General features: G+C 39.5%; 2 protein-coding genes across 3 annotated transcripts; both read right to left on the bottom strand.

The window, feature by feature from the left end:
* Positions 1–2694: 2694 nt before the first annotated feature.
* On the bottom strand, positions 2695–7857 carry morf4l1 (mortality factor 4 like 1). Of its 2 annotated transcripts, none has more exons than XM_030424553.1 (12): positions 7710–7857; positions 6422–6468; positions 6261–6328; positions 6080–6166; positions 5651–5728; positions 5507–5532; positions 5220–5311; positions 4895–4996; positions 4685–4773; positions 4397–4569; positions 3266–3350; positions 2695–3182 (listed from the first exon to the last, which is right to left on the bottom strand). In XM_030424553.1, exons 1-12 carry the CDS (start codon positions 7747–7749, stop codon positions 3098–3100), a joined length of 972 nt encoding a protein of 323 aa, XP_030280413.1. In that variant the 5' UTR covers positions 7750–7857; the 3' UTR covers positions 2695–3097. The 2 variants fall into 2 exon arrangements, with proteins under 2 accessions (XP_030280413.1, XP_030280414.1); XM_030424554.1 differs by having other exon boundaries at positions 7245–7833.
* Positions 7858–10006: 2149 nt separating this feature from the next.
* LOC115586224 (kinesin-like protein KIF23) lies at positions 10007–15460 on the bottom strand. Its single transcript, XM_030425060.1, has 12 exons — positions 15376–15460; positions 14751–14775; positions 14414–14575; positions 14138–14304; positions 13875–14048; positions 13492–13728; positions 12921–13244; positions 12413–12646; positions 11792–11880; positions 11563–11641; positions 11293–11363; positions 10007–10492 (listed from the first exon to the last, which is right to left on the bottom strand). Exons 1-12 carry the CDS (start codon positions 15409–15411, stop codon positions 10477–10479), a joined length of 1614 nt encoding a protein of 537 aa, XP_030280920.1. The 5' UTR covers positions 15412–15460; the 3' UTR covers positions 10007–10476.
* Positions 15461–16508: the final 1048 nt, after the last annotated feature.

The raw sequence follows: 16508 nt of genomic DNA, 5'->3' as shown, positions 1-16508 counted from the left end.
CTTGCTTTCAATAGACTATTACATTTCTTTCCCTCAACATAATACACTGACTGCACCACATGCTTTCCATCATCAGGATGTTGTTCCACCGCTGGCAGCAGGGGACTGGACTTGGTGAATCTACACCATCAGTGGAGGGAAATCACCTGAGCCAACATGAGAGGAAAGAGCTTACAGGTGTCTGTGTGACCCCAGAGCTTGATCACATCCACCACTTTGCTTGAAATTATTTTTTAAATGGAGTAATAAAAGCTTTGAGGCCGGACGACGGCACAGGCCCGAGAACATTTCTTTTAAGTGTTTAAATCAAGACCACATGTTCAATTCAAAGTAAGCAAGTCATATGTTATATGTCACTTTTCTGGGAAAGGATGGAATCTTGGCCTCAGTCACCATACCACAATTTGCTGAAATAAAGCAGACTGCAGTCTGTGTGTGGACGCCACTCAAACACCCCAGGTTAGCTAAACAAACCAGACTGACGTGGGCAGACAGTTTGAGAGGCGTATCGAGTACCTGCTAATCCCTGCGGAGCTTTTATAGAGCCGACGAACAGGCGAAAGGCAGGACAGTAAGAAGAAACAGAGGTTTGGAATTATATGTAAATGCATAAGCCTTAAAGCCTCAATCCACCTACACAGCTGTTTTCACTCAAGTTGTGTGGACCTCTTCTTGTGCTGTGTGCAATGTTTCCCTGCAGCAGTTTATAGAAGAGCGAGCCTCCCTCCGTTAACAGTTTAGTTCAACGGAAGATAACAGCATGGCAGATTAGAACTAAAAAGCATGGCCGACCATCAAACAACCACGTCAAACCCTCCCATCTCTGTTCAGTCTTGCGGAAGAGTTTTGTCTCTTGGAAGAATTCAGCAGTTACAAGGACAATTTGATGGGAAATGAAGCAAAGGGTGTAAAGAATAGCACACAGCCCATGGCAGCGCAGACCTGTGCTAGAGCGGAGGTTTTGTGTGGCAGGACTCAGCACTTCTGATAACTCGTCAGTCAGGCTCAGGATAGTGTCCTTGAAGAAATGACTGACAATGTCCTCAAAGCTGCACATTTCCAACGAGCTTCTGCACTCTCGAAAAAAACTCTCTCTCGTTATTCGCTCAACAGCGAACTACGAGTCATGAGCCGCGCTTCTCTCTTTTTGTAATTTGGCACCACTGGTCAGCAGGAGTCAGCGATTGCTGTCAAAGTCAGTCTTTACAATCCTTTAAACTGTCCAGCTTGCATTTCGACTAGTCTAAAAACAAAGACAGGCCTAAGACACATAGTGAAGTTGACCTTTGACCTTTTGGATATAAAATGTCATAACTTCCATCCACTTTATCCTGTAAGCAGTGATGTGCACAAGGGGGGGGGGGGTAGTTGCCCCCCCTCATGGCACGCTAAAGTGCCCTCCTGAGAGCCAAAACACGCGCTAAAGTGCCCTCCTTAGAGCCAAAAAAGCTTGCCAAAGTGCCCTCTTGGTTGGCAAAACACACTAAACTGCCCCCTTGGCTGGCTAAAACATGATAAACTGCCCTCTTGGGAGCCAAAACACATGCTAAAGTGCCCTCTTGGGAGCCAAAACGTGCGCTAAAGTGCCCTTCTTTTCGCCCCTGCCCTTCAAAAAGTCTGCGCACGCCACTGCCTGTAAGACATCTGTGTCAAATCTTTTGTTGAGTTATGGCCAAAAATGTTTTGTGAGGTCACCGTCAACTTTCAATTTTATGACTTTTTCCTTCAGTGGAGGCTGTGCACCACTTGGGTACAAAGATTGTTATTGGGTCATTTTCAACCCAGCAGTTAAAATCACAGTCACAGACCCCAAAACACACACACGCACACACACAAACACGCAGTGCTGACTGATCCCACACAGAACTAAAACTTTCTCGTGTAGGTGTACTGTCACCTTTCCACGACCCCATACACAACTTTCAAAGATCAAAGTTCAAATGATTTCAGACAACCATCGAGGCCCTGTTTACTAACACTTCTACATTCAGGGTGTAAACATGCTGCAGGTGACAGAACCCTCAGTTCTCTCTGTGCTGCAGAGGACAGGTCTGGGACAGGTGGGTGAAACAGCTGCTTCTTCCCCTGTAGTGGTCGTGGTCGCCCTCTCAGATTGCCTTGTAGATTTATGTTTATGTTCACATTTGACTGTTATTGGAAGTGCCTTTAGTAAATTGCATTCAAAAGTACTTTCTGCACATTAGTGATACTTTCTTGGGCTATTCAAGTTCTATCTTGATTAAAAAAAAAGAAAAGAAAAAAAGATACCACCTTTGCAGTAACTTAAGAAATAATAATAAAAATCTACTTTAGTATAGAAAACATATATGACAGCTGTGTTGAAATAAAAACAAGTAGTGCAGAATGTCTTTCTGCACTGTAAAAAGGGAAAACTTTGAGTTTCTGTTGAATGACACGTTGTTTGTTCATGCAAAATAGATTTGGCATTTAAAATGAAATGAAATTGCTTTATTATAGCTCTTCAGTGAGGGTGGCTCATTTTTGATCCAGAGGACGAGGGTTGTATACAGAATGTGAAGACAACAGGAGGGTGAAAGGAAACAGGAGATTTAAGCCAAAAAACCTCTTGATATTCTGTGTAAGCACATCCTACTGCTGTCATTAACAGGCAATTTCATTCCTCTGGAGATGAATAGAAAGACAATAAATTCTATAACAAAGACGGACCAACAATTTGAGAATGAAAAGTTTTTTATTAGAAAATGATGACAGCCTACAAGACAAATTTAGCCAGCATCTGAACCAAAACGGGAAACAACAAAAATAATCATGATGAAATTCCTTTTCAAAAGATCTTGGTAAACACTGGACAAAAACGAGCATCATAGAAACTAAAAAGTGGTACTCAAAAACATACCAATACAGGAAGAGCGTACTCAGCAGCTTTCCACATGAAAGAAAATGAATTTGTCCTGGGATTAGTGTGACATCTTGTTCTGATTCTTCCTTAATAAATCGACAGATCTCGCACAATCCGTTCTCCAAAAGGCTTTTTTGTGAAATCACATCCTTTTGACTGGTAAGAATGTCGTCTCCAAACTTTACAAAGGCTTCAGATCCTGAATAAAAAAAAACCTTAGACTGCCTTGCGGTGGTATTCTGGAGGAGCAACTTCATAGTCACTTGCATTGAAGAGCGACGCAGAGTTCTTTACAAGATACCTGGAACGGAGAAATAAAACTGTCATTTGTGCTGCGGGTGAATCAATACGAGCCTTATCATTAACAGCTGTGTAAATACTCACTTGAGAAAGTCTTGTAGATAACTGAGCAGCAGTGCAAGGCTCTTCTCGTCCAGGGGAGTGTACGCAAGCATGGCTCCGATCCTCACTGTGAAAACCAAACAAAGACAGAATATTACACTTTACATAACCTCCAGCCTCGTCTTTATATATAATTACTATAAAACTCCTTCAATATTTCCAATTCATTTATCCCAGAAAAGAAGTCTTTTTAAACGTTTATACCAGCACAGAATGCAGGTCGTGTAGGTTCGATGATTATTTATCCATTCAAAAGACAGTTAAAAGAAACAGGCTTGCTCTTATTTTGAATGTCTACTCTGTGTAGCTCTACTAGATGCAACTGAGAATTTAAACTTCTTCATGTACAGAGTGCAGCTTTTGCACACATTAAGATCGACAGGTGTGTGGGAGAAGACCGAAGGCTGACATAATCAGGAAAAAGACTCCCCCACACTGTCCACGTTTTGTTACTTAGACCCTCATCAGGCTATCTCTAGATGAAAACAGTCAGGAAAGAGTTAAAAATGTAGCACAATTTACTTAAAGGTTAAGGACACTGTCAGAAAAAAACTTAACATCTTAACAGTGCAATGTGCAAATATGTTAACATTTAGTTTAAATATGTACATTAATAAAAATAAAATGTTTTCGATTAGCATTTCTGGTGTCAACAAGTGAGGGTAGCAATACTGATATTGTGGTTTTTGCGTTTTTAAAAATCTGAAAACTTAAATTGGGTTAAGATTAAAAGAGTTGAAATATAATTATTTTTAGTATTTCATAAAATTAATTAATTTAATATAATTTTTAGTAATAAAGAACTGGAGCTTTGGAGGTTATACATCAGTTCTCTACAAAAAAAGTAGTTAATGGGTGATTGAAGGAGCCACGGTTAGCTGAGACATAACAGCAGGGCAGAGAGGAATGAACACGTATCGATATATCTGTAAGCTAACAACATCCTGCCCAGCTGATTTTACAGTCAGGTTCTGATTCTTTTATTAACAGTTTTTTAAATACTTACCACACAATCCTACAATATGCCACACTTAAACATTTCATATCTAATTCTGTGTGTTTATAACTGCCACTGCTTTTCGCAAATATAATGTTTTGAAGGTGTGTTTTTACCAAAGAGTCTTAGTAAGTGAGGAGCGCCGTAGATCTGAGACATAGATGTATCTGGGTGGTTGGCCAGGATGTCCGCGTACTGCGGCCTCTCGAATTTGTAGAGAAGTTGCGTCCCAAGCATGACATTGAAATATTCCCGGACACCAGCAACCACCTCGTTCACGGCAAACTCTCTGAGCAGAAGAGGAAAACCAAGTTATAGCAAGTCATGTTTTTGAATCACCTGAGTAATGTACGTCAGTTGAGTAAATGACAGAAATAATGACAAGTAACAAAGTTTTTCTTTACTTGCTGTCAGAGTTTCCTCTCGATTTCTTGTAGTTTGCATAATCTTCAAGGACTGCATCAACGTTCTTTTTGGCAGGTAGGTGGAAAAGCTGATGGCATAAAATGAAAGGACACACAAATAAAAAACTTGTGTCATACAATTATACAATTAAATGTTATACATTAAATGCAGTGAAAGGATTCATTTTAAATTCTAAGATCAATACTAACCTGTTTTTGCCTTGTAATTAGGTCCCAGTCATCCACAAGCCACGGTTTCAGCTCCTCTGGTATTTTTACTTTAACCTCCACTCGATTTATGAAGGTCTCCTCCTGAGCAGACAGGACCAGATGTATGAAAAAAAGCACCAGGAGGAAGCTTTTTATCGTAATGTCTACACATTTAATTTCAAAATGTTTCCACTATACAGTTGCAACAACAGACAATCAAACTATGTACTTGCTTACTTTCAGTGCAGTTCAGCATGATTTGACATCAGAAACCCCCAACCAGGAATATCAGTACTAAAAGCAGCAGGTAGATCTACGAACTTACGCTTTCAACTGTTGGGTCGACACGTGCCCTCTTCTTTCGAGGAGGATGGGTTGGATCTCCTCCTGAACTCGTCCCTTCTCCTGCACCAGGAGCTGCACAGACAGAAACATATTCGATAAACATTCTACCCTAGCGACACCAATTATGCTGTTACTTTCTTGATCGTTCACAGCTTCTGTGGAAGTGACGATGGAAACACTCGTGCAAAAAACAGCTAAGTGATAATTTGGAGGATTTATGCAGGAAAACAGTGATAATTATGGAAATGAAAAACATGATATACTCACTCTTTTGTTTGTTCTTTTTGGTTTTCCTACAACAGAAAAAAAATACAGGTATTACATTTAAAAAAAGAAAGTCATTACCAGGTGTAACACCTCTAGAACAGTTTGGCAGGAGACACAGCAAAATAAGAAATTACTTGCACTCACACATCATTCTTCTGCGGTGCAGGAGGTATCTTCTTATTCGGCGCAGCACCCCTCATTCTTCCTTCTACATAATGGTCTCTGAAATGAGAAAAGAAAACACCATCAATTGCATAAGAATATATTATTCATATTTAAAGTCAGTCATTCTTCAGGACACAGACTGCGCTTTGTTTACATCTCTAAATATATTGTATATGTATATGAGTTATTAACGCATGTGGACATAGTGCAGTATTCCGTTTCTTTTTTTTTATTCTTCGGATTTCTGTTCCATTCTCTACCATATTCACCAAGCAGAACACCATTACAACATAATTTGTCTGAATTGCTCTTGGTATGGACCTTGCTCATAAGAAAAGTCATTGTAGTGTAATTTGTAAACATTAAAGTTTATAAAAACTGTGATTGAAAAAGAGAGAGTGGACTTACTGATTGGCCCTCTGAAGCTCTTTCTGTTTCTGCAGATTACTGTCCACATACTTAAGCACTCTGCTTTCAGGAACCCATTCGTCCCAGCTGGGAGATAAAACACCAAGACAGAAATCAAGCACTTTGAAAATCTTTGCTGTACACATCTTAAATATTTGATTTGTGTGAACCAAACACTTACTTCTTATTCCACCCGCTGTAATGAATAAAATATTTGATTTGTTTGTCCTTGATGTTTATCTTAACACACTGCAAACAGAGACATAAAGCACTGTCAAGAACTCTTAGAGACACAGAGGAGGATCACATGATCAGAGAATCGGGCTATCTAATGCAGCCTACCTTAGCTTCGTAGAGCAATGGCCCATGAAAACACAGCACTCTTTCACCTGAACAGAGTGTTGGTCAATTAAAGTCAGCAAAGGGCAGTTCAAGTAAAACAAAATTAAAGTGTAAAGACAACTTAACTACTTGCACACACACACACACATCCTAAGGGTTCATGACAGGGCTTAAAATAGACGTAAACATTGTTACACCCTAATTAACACCTTTATCGTTTCGAACTTCTTTCTGATGGTTGGAAGCAAGTTTACAGCTAAGTTTATAAATCAGTTGTAGACACACATGGAGACCTCAAATTATCAATTCAACTGTTGACTATTTTAATAAGTCCAATAATTTAATCTTTAATACCCACAGATATTCATATTACAATTATGATAAACAGAGAAAGGCAGAAAATCCTCACACTGACACAAACATTTTATTCACTTAATCATATGGATGCTGATAATTAAGCTCATTGTTGATTCATTTTATTTAAAATGGTCAATACATAATCAATTAAGCCACTAACAACTTCTGTCATAATGAAGAAATTTACTTCATGATCTTGTTTGGAGAACTTGCAGTGCATTGCATGAAGTTAATTTAGATTTTAATTAAGAGACTTTGAATTAACAAATATTTTTTCTGAGATTCCCTGTACCACTTTAGATAATAACTTGATTCTGACTTTCAACTTTTGGCTTTTTCTTGAGGAATGAATGAACTCAATGATTAACCAATAAATACATGATATACATGCTTACTGACATACTGTACACATCATTTTTTTCTATACAAGAAAGGTTGACAGGCCACACCAACGAGGACCACTCACGTAGTCAAAATGCATAATGCACTTGGTGAATCATTGAAAGAGCTGCAGAAATGCCTGACAGATGACAACAGCAGTTAGCCACACAGCTAGGACTCGGCTAACTGTGAGAACAGAGAGATGGGCGGTGAAATCAATAAGGAGCTAACACTGAATGAAGCTAATACTTTCAGTTAGCTTGTGACAAAAACAACAGAGCTGAAAATTCAAAGCATTTGCGTTGCCGTATGCTACTTCTGACGCTTCAATCTGCCGCAAAGAAAAATGCTTGATATTTAACTAGCGTAGCGCATAAAAATTGACCGAGATCTGTTTTGTGCAACAACAATGAAAGCTAACGATGCTAGCCATTCGGCGGCTGCAGTGTTGTTTCGATCATAAGCTAGCTGACATGTTGGACCTCTCCGGCGACTCCAGCACTGCCTGATAACACGAATCTATCAGAAATGAAAACAGACAACTTGTTACCTTCTTGAAATTTAGGTTTCGGGTCCTGTTTCGGCGCCATTCACGGATTAAACTATCAAAATATGGGAAAAATCGCTAGCTCCCATTCCAGTCTGAAACGGCGCCGCTCTCTAAAAACGTCATAATCGGCGGGATGACGCATTAATACCGCGACCAAAGACAGCGACCGTTTGAATGAACCCCAGTGACGCTGCTGTCTGGTGGAGCTCAGTTTAGAAATACTGAGGTTCTGGTTTCCCAAGCAACATACGTCTGGAAATTTACCAGCAAGCACAAATTGTGTAAAAAGTAATGAATTTACTTACATCATGGTGTAAAAGCTGTTTAAAAACGTCCAGTCATTGATAGGAATATTTAAATCCCCCCAAACAATATATGGAAGCCCATAGTGCACTTTATTAAAATGATTGTGTACGTTTAAAAGTGAAAACGTCATTCCACTATAGCTTTATAATTTTCCACTTTTGTATCTGTTAGAGTAAAATCTGAAATGTATAATTGTATAGGTGTTCTGAAGTTTTCCAGTCCTCTATGGGTTTATATTGTTATTGACTGTAATCTATGTGTAAATGGAGAATGTAAATCCTTCCTGGAATTGAGAAAATACATTATATAAAAAGGCTAGTTGATGAGCTGTCAGTTTGTAAACTAACATGCTATGAAAGTAGAAGATGTTATTTTAATTGCATATGGTTAAGAAAAGTATTATATGACACGTATGATTGAGGACAGTGCTTTTTTAACCACTGAATTATGAGTGGCCTTCGTCGGCATCATGGATTGGTGAAAATCATTTCATCCTGCCTGTGCCAAGAGGCAATTTACAACCTCTGTATCAGAGCCATTCAAGCAGAATGTCTATAAACATTACAATTATGCTACAATATATTTTGTGTCATTTCTTAAATCACAAGGGTTTAAAAAAAAAAAATTCAGTCCTTTGAGTCCTGCTACATCTATTTTTGAAATGGTAAAGTGTTGATGATGAATTAAGAGGTCTCACAGCCTGGTGAATGAAGCTGCTCCACAGCCTTCACCAATGTCACTGACAGATGGGTCACCATGATGTTCTGGGCAGTTTTAATCAATTAAAGAGCCTTCTCGCCCTGGGAACTATGCCAATTGTGAGTCAGGATACTTTCTATCAGTCCTCTGCAAGAGTTGACCAGAATCTTGCTCTGGAATTTAGCCATCCTTAGTTTCCATAGGAAGTAGAGCCTTTTCTGTATTTTTTTTACCGGGATTGGGATGTGTGATGACAAAGATAGGTTCTCAGTGATGGCAATACCAAGGAACCAGTTACCATTCACCTTCCCTATCTCAGCTCCACTGATGTAAACAGAGGTGTGTGTCTTTTCCTCCTTTTTTAAATCCTAAAATCAACAACCAGCTGCTTGGTTTTGCTGATGTTGAGCAAAACCAAGGAGTTGATTAGTTGGCTCTTTTCAAATCAGAGATGGTCTGATGGTCTGAAGTAGAACATCATAATTCCCTGACCTGGTTTTATGTGTATTGTGGTTTTCATTTATTTTCCGCAAGTGTCTCTTTGAACCTTGTAACATTGATCAGGGGTGCAACAGGAGTTTCATAATAACTGCATTATAATGCTCACACCACTTGGGTGTGGAGGGCTTGCAGTGAGGAGCTGGGGATAATAGTGTGGTGCAGCACATCAAACAGAGCCTGGTCAAAAAGCAAAGCACTCGATATCTCATAGGAGTGAATTTAATGGCCACTGGTTGCTCTTGGCTCTTGACCCTCTCCAAGAGACTCAATGTTAGTCACTCTCCAGTGCATTCCAATTGAAACCCAGCCAGACCGCTGGTAGATGAGATTTCAGATGTCCACTCAAAGCCTTGATGAGTGTACCACTGACTTCAGCTGGTCATTAGACTGGTGATGCTCAGCTGACAAGAGCCAGTGAAAATGGATGCTGTAATTTGATAAAGAATCGCTGCAGTGCTCAAGCTTAGTTGGTCGTTGCAACAGCGAAGCTGTTAAAATGTATTAGATGACACAAATCTGTGCTTGTCTTAATTGCCATTCATAAAGTCAGTATTTCTTGTCATTTACGTGTTTACAGAACACACAGCATGATGGATGACTCCTTCATACCAATATTAATCCCTCAAGTATTCTGCAGTGCAACTGAACTCATGTTTAAGTTTTCTAAGGAACTGCGGTCCTGTGCTGACATCTAATGTTCACAAATCATCCTGGTGCCAGCTGCTTGTAGCATTATGCACAGCACTGACATGTTTGCATTGTGTCCCTCGGTGTATATAAACACAACAAACTGGTGCTGGAATTTTATTCCTGAGTGAACAGTGAAGGCAGGAGAGCAGAAGAGCGATTATTAGTGACAGAAGCTAATTTTATCTATGAAGAAATTCAAGAACAGGATTATTCAAATGCTATTGGAATTGCGATATAATTCAATAATAAACAGACTGAAACAGTATGCACTGAACAAAAAAATAATAACGTGGCAGCTTCACAATGTCTTCTCTTTTCAGCCGCAGAGCCACAGAAACTAAATACTTGCCAACATCCTTGACCTAATCAAACAACACTTGTTTTATATTGGTTCAAATACAACACAAAATTGTTTACAACGTAGCTTTAGTGACCCATGTATAAACACTTTTTCACATATAAACAAAATGAAATATTATCAAAAAAGCTAAGGAAAAAAAAGTTCAAACTATTGCACAACAGCAAAGTGATGACAGAGGGAAATGATCACTGGAGCAGCTGGCGGCTGCTTTTAGCGTTTCCTGCGTCTGTAAAAAGGGAAGAGAGATAAAAAATTCTGTGTGGTAGCTCAAGGAGGCTCCGCACAATGTGAAACTGAAAAAAACAACATTCGTCAAAGACATTTATCATATATGGAGACGTTTTTATCTCTCACAGACAGATAGATAGTGACAGACCCTGTTGAATGACTTTTTTGAATTGTATCATTACATTTTTTTTTCTCTCACGCTTTTTTTAGATGAATTTTCCCCCAGTTTAAAGACGCAACATGGAACTTCAAATTTTGTTCATTCTGGCGGCTCCTGAATAGTGGTAACAGCCCCACTAAAACATGCAACATCCAGTACAAAAATACAATTAGTCTTTTTTCAAGACAGAGGTCATGTATCTATTTGTGCCCTGGCAAGATCAATAAATGTAATATGACGATTGTGAAAAATAAAACTGTTTAAGACATGTTTATACTCCTAGGTTGCATGCAAGCCTACAGCAGATTCAGGTGCTTGCTTATAGTAATTTTGCTGAGGATGTCAAATTTATCAACCTTCCCTCGTAATGCTTGGCAGGCATTAAGAATAACTACACAGGAATAGCTTATCTTCTCTTTGATGGTCTTTTCACTTATATAGGTCATATACTGTAGAGGCATTAGTATTAAAATGAGGCTTTTTCATGACCAGTTAAACGCTCTTTGTAGTACATTTAATTTCTTTGTATTTTCCCTAATGTGTGCTGAGATTAGGCAAGTATTAGGGGTCTGCCTTTCTCTCATTTTATTTCCAAATTCATAGTTTATACTGTTGGTATATAAATGTTGATTGCTTACTTATTGATCCTTTGATGCTCATAGCCAGGACCCATGTTTGATCCAGTCCTCATCTCTACAGCCACAGAGCACTGCGAACAAAAGACAAATTGGGACCCGGATCTACACTGAACTGTTGGTAATTTTACATTAATCTGAGTGATGATGCCATTATAAAATGTTCTAACTACAAGAACCACCTAAATTCGATTTACGTGTAAAGTAAGAGTCCAACAGAGAGACACATGCACATGCAGTGTATTGAAGACTTATCAGATAATATGATCTTACCCTTGTCTCCACATCAGTGCAGTCTTTTTCTGCTCGATCTCCATTTGCAGGTTTGCCTTCTGAAGACTTTCTTTTGAGGCTTCAGACACAAAAGTAAAGTGACAAAAAACATGTTAAAAAATGATTGTGAACAACCATCTATCTATCTATCTATCTATCTATCTATCTATCTATCTATCTATCTATCTATCTATCTATCTGCAGCTAATAAGTGGCGGTAGGCTGCTACCTTTGGACAGTTGTGAACTCCTGTTTTAGTGTCTCAATGTCGGTGAACTGTACAGCCTGTCCTCCTCCTCTGGTCTTAATCACCTCACCCTGAAAAATTAAGAGCAAGTATGAGGGAATAGTCTACTTTCACTAGCAGTTCACCCAAAGGCAAAATTTTGTTCATCATTTGGTGTTACTCAGTTAAAATACAGTTGAAGTTTGTTCTTTTTTTTGACCCATAAAATGCAGTTGGACTGCCTTTGTTAAAAAAGCCCCAGGCTTCAGCCCTTTTTCTGATCTCCTGCTCAGATCTCCAGCCACTGGTTCTTCAGCCTTATTCTGAAAAGTGCCAAAGCAGCTTAGAATAAGCTCCCCCCCTCTCATATGGGGTAACATTCTCCAGCAGGTGCACTTTTTTAAATGTGTCCTCGTTACATGTTAATTTAAAATAGCTTACAGAGCCCACATTCGCTGAAGAGATATGTTCTGAAATGTTTTCCAAATGACTGATTAATGTAAAGGTGCCAGTGTGTCACTGGTCCACATGAAGATACTGGTAGTGACCTTTCAAATCATTCTGATTATCAGACAAGCATTTGCTATTAGACAGATATCAAATATCCTGTTGCAGATTGGTTACCTTGATAAGTTTGGTCTGTATCTCGCCATCAGAGGCAACTTCCTGGTGTGTTAACACATATCTGTCACACTTTGACAGGGCCTTCTCACTCGGTTCAGAAACCTTGATGGCACGTGGGATGATGGGCTGCAAGACAGTACCCAAGTCTATACTGGTCAAGGGCGTATGGTCCACCCACTTCTCCCCAGCAGTAGAGCGTGTGTGGCGGTGCAGTGGTCTTACTGGGGTAATCGTCTACAGAGCAGGGGAAGCAATTAAAACAGAAGAAGGAAAAATCATACGCAAATAAAACTAGGGTGAAGGATTAGATAAAATTCTGACAAAGATATCAGTCATGAAATTGGCTGCAGATATCTTAAATTATAGGAACCCAATTTGGGGGAAAATTGGCTAATGTTAACCTGATAAGTGGAGCAAAAGCGAACAATAATAATAGTCATTATTGCATAATCAGAGGTACCAGTTCTCATATAAACATCATGCTGCTGCCTTTTGCTAATTCACTGACCCTGTAGCTTCTCTCAATTAGGTTTAAATTTAATTGAGGGGAGTTGGACTTCTCTTCCTTTCTAGTCAAACACATAGCTCTCCTCCTGGCCTGGCTGGCTGAGGAGCCTGCTGGGGACTGGGTTCTCGTTGGTGTACAAGGGGAATAGTGACCCTGCCTGCTGTCCTCGGCTGACCGCTGCTCCCACGCAGAGATGCAGCCCGTCACAGACAAAGGGCTACTGGTGCAGGGGATGGGGCAGTCGGGCCTTGGGTTCATTTCAACCTCCTCAGGTCTGGTGGGACTGACTGGTACTGGCGTGACATGGGGAGAATCAACAGGGCACTGGGGAGCAAATTGGAGAGACTGCACTATTACATACATGCATGATTAGATACAGTTAGTCATTGAATAAAGTCACTGAATAATAATTAAATGTTATTTTGACACAATACATCTCAGGACATGCTATGAGCAGAAGGAAATTGTGATGGTACATCAAATGATTAAATTAATTAAATAATAGGTAGTCACAGACACATTGTCAGGAGTTGGGCAGATGCTCTAAATGTGTATTGTTAACACGACATACAGGGAGAGGAGAAGATGAGGACGAGGTCGAAGGTGAAGGTGAGGGCAAGGGAGCAGGGGTGGGTGAGGGCAATCTCGGTGCAGGGAGGTGTTGCTTTGGCTGCATCTGACACGGTGGACGATCAGGGCGATCTGGAATCCTGTCTTCAGTCACGATGGCCTTGAGCTGCTTCAGTTTCTCCTCCTTCACCCAGAGCCTGTTTTGCATCTCCAACTTTATCACATTAACACGTCTGTCCTGCAGAGCAAGAGGCACAAGGTTTAAGTGCAACACCACTGATTGTAAGTGATCAATGGGAAAGTTGAAGCATAAAAAAACAAATAATCCTGTAGTACAGAGAAGGCAACTTCATTCAGACTCTTTATTATAAGGCTGTAACTCACACATTCTTTCTCACACTTGAGCTTGGTGTCTCTGACCACACTGTGCATGTGCTTCTCCAAACGTCTCTTGTTAGACACTTCCCTCTGTAGCCTCTGCTCTTTGGTCTCCAGCTCCTGTTCAAGTGAACGCTTATCATCCTCATAGATTTTAGTCATTTTCTGCAGGATGTCGATCTAGAATTGAACAGTGTGGGACATTTAAGAAACGGACATATACATCTACAAACCAGCAAACTGAAAATCTGAAAGATTTTGTCCATTACTTTGTATTCTTGCATTTTGGTTCCCTTCTTCAAGCATTCGATCTCTGATGTGTTGCTTTGGATGATTTTGTCCTTCTCTACCAGTTTTCCATTTTGCTCATGAATCAAATTGTCTTTTGAAATAAGGTTGTTGTCCAGCTCCTGAAGCATGGAGTTCATCACGTTGGCTAAAATAAAATTGAGGAAAAGAACATGTGAGCTAGGATAGGAAATGTAACTTTTCAAGTAACTGTGAAGGCTGAGAGGCGAGGATTGAGCTGGAATTCAAGCAGGCACCTGCTTGGCTGTATTCATCAATCATCATCTGTCTGATCCTGTGTCTGTGCTGCAGAGCTTCGATCAACCTGGGCAGGGTGACGTCATCATGAGGGTCAGTAAGCTCACTGGAGGGTAGAGGTGGGAGGTTGTGCAGCAGGTCGTCTATAACAGAGGGCTCCTCTAAGGAAAGCAAACCGAATTAAATATTAAAAGCTTTTTTCTGTGTTTACAAGTGTACAAAATATTCCACATAAGAGGCATGCACAAATAAAGATATTTTGTGCAAAAACCTAATGAATGATAATTTGGATGATTCATGCATACAAAACAAAAGTACAAATCATGACATACTTACTCATTTGTACAGATCTTAGATTTTCCTACAAGAACATGAAAGAAAAACCGGTGTTATAAAAATCACTAACAGGTGTAACACTTCTCAAACAGTTTGGCAGGAGACACAACAGCAGATAACAGGTGGAATAAGTGACGACTTGCACTCACAGATTTTTCAGTGCTGGGGCTATGTTATTTGGTGCAGCACCGTTAATTTTCCCTTCTACATAACTATCTCTGAATTAAGAAAACGAGTTCAACTGCTTGAGAAACAACTGGAATCCTGTCTTCTGTCACGAAACTAATGCTTTATATTAAGTTAGCTAGTGACAGCATGGCTGAAAATTCAAACCATGTAAGTTGTCATATGCCATTGCCACTGACGTTACACTATGCTGTAATTATAAATGCTTGATAATAATGCGAAAAAGGCGAATACAAATGTGTGCAACAATTATGGCTGAGAGCGCTAGCTGTTGTGGCACTATTAAAGCTAGCTAGCTAACATTTTGGACTTTTCCAACACCTGCAGCACTCACCTACACCAGAGGATTAGGTCAGGTATAAAACTTTCGGTTGCTGCCTTTCCTAGCTTAAACTTAATTTAAACGAGAACACTGTTTTTGAAAATTATTCTTATTTACCTTATGTGTTGAAAGTGGATGTTTAATCAGCGGCATCCCAGCAAAACACCGGGAACGACCCGAGGCGCGAACGTTGCCTAGCAACCACCAGTTTATTGGGCTAAAAAGGTTATATTAAAATCTGGCAATGAAAAAAGCTAAACTGTAAAAGTAACATTGGCATTGAAACACTTGTGTTGGAGTACTGGTTCTGGAATTAAAGTGTCACTGAAGAATCACTTTTATTCAGGTATTTTTGAGTTTTTATGAAGACACTAAGAAGTGTTAACAGCACAACTTGTTACACTGATCAATTTATAGAAAACGTGAATAGTAATTGTGTAGTAAGAGGCTTGGTGGTGGTGAGGTTTAACGCCTAACATTAGCTTTTCACCTACCGCGATTTAATTTATGCTTCAAAAGTCATAAAAGTGGTGTGTTATAATTGTGTTTTTCACATTATTTTCAGCAATTATCCAAAAACAAATTAATAAATCGCCTTGTCTTTTGCAGGGTTGGCCTACAAAAACAGGTCAACAATTGCTGTGATATCACTTGCCTACAGTGATATCACTCAGTGGCTAAGTTGCATTTTGGGTATTGCAGGCACCAGGCATTGGAAAGCAATTAAGTGGTCTGGCATTGTCCACAGTTGGACTTATTGTGGACAGTTTAATACAAATGATTACAATCTGTACAGCAGAAACAGATATATTGCCTTTTTTTATTCCATGCATTCATCTTCCTTTTCAAAACCTGGTGGCTACATTACCCAAAATGCAATGTAGCCATTGAGTAACATCACTGGATGCAGTTTATCAGATTACATGCAGCTTCCTCTGAAGCTGCAAATTAGTTTATATTACTTTTTTCCACATATGCAGTTGTGCTGCCGAAGACCTGTAAACACACTTTAATGTGTAAAATTGGTACAGTTACCCTTAAATGGCAACATAGGTTGATGGTAATAAACTTGCAAAAAGCTAATACTAGGCAGTATATCTGCCTCTGTTACACACGTGCTGTATCAAAGTGTTTAGATGTGCGATTAAGCTGAGGATTACCAAACAAAGTAGACTTAAATATGTCTGACTTCGTACTGTAAGAGAAAAAAAACATTCAGGTGAATTAGGACTGTCCTTAGAGCAACTACA

The sequence above is a fragment of the Sparus aurata genome, chromosome 8, assembly GCF_900880675.1.
Source record: "Sparus aurata chromosome 8, fSpaAur1.1, whole genome shotgun sequence".
Lineage (NCBI taxonomy): Eukaryota > Metazoa > Chordata > Actinopteri > Spariformes > Sparidae > Sparus > Sparus aurata.
The sequence above is the reverse complement of the archived record's forward strand: the minus strand, read 5'-3'. Positions and strand labels throughout refer to the sequence as shown.

Coding starts and splice junctions, on each gene's coding strand:
- morf4l1 (XM_030424553.1), bottom strand. CDS start 7,749: ATGGCGCCGAAACAGGACCCGAAACCTAAATTTCAAGAAG. Junction 5,533..5,650: donor GCACCGCAGAAGAATGATGT/GTGAGTGCAAGT, acceptor TTTCTGTTGTAG/GAAAACCAAAAAGAACAAAC. Junction 4,997..5,219: donor TCGACCCAACAGTTGAAAGC/GTAAGTTCGTAG, acceptor CTGTCTGCTCAG/GAGGAGACCTTCATAAATCG.
- LOC115586224 (XM_030425060.1), bottom strand. CDS start 15,411: ATGCCGCTGATTAAACATCCACTTTCAACACATAAG. Junction 12,647..12,920: donor TAATTGAGAGAAGCTACAGG/GTCAGTGAATTA, acceptor CCTGCTCTGTAG/ACGATTACCCCAGTAAGACC. Junction 11,642..11,791: donor GAGTTCACAACTGTCCAAAG/GTAGCAGCCTAC, acceptor TTGTGTCTGAAG/CCTCAAAAGAAAGTCTTCAG.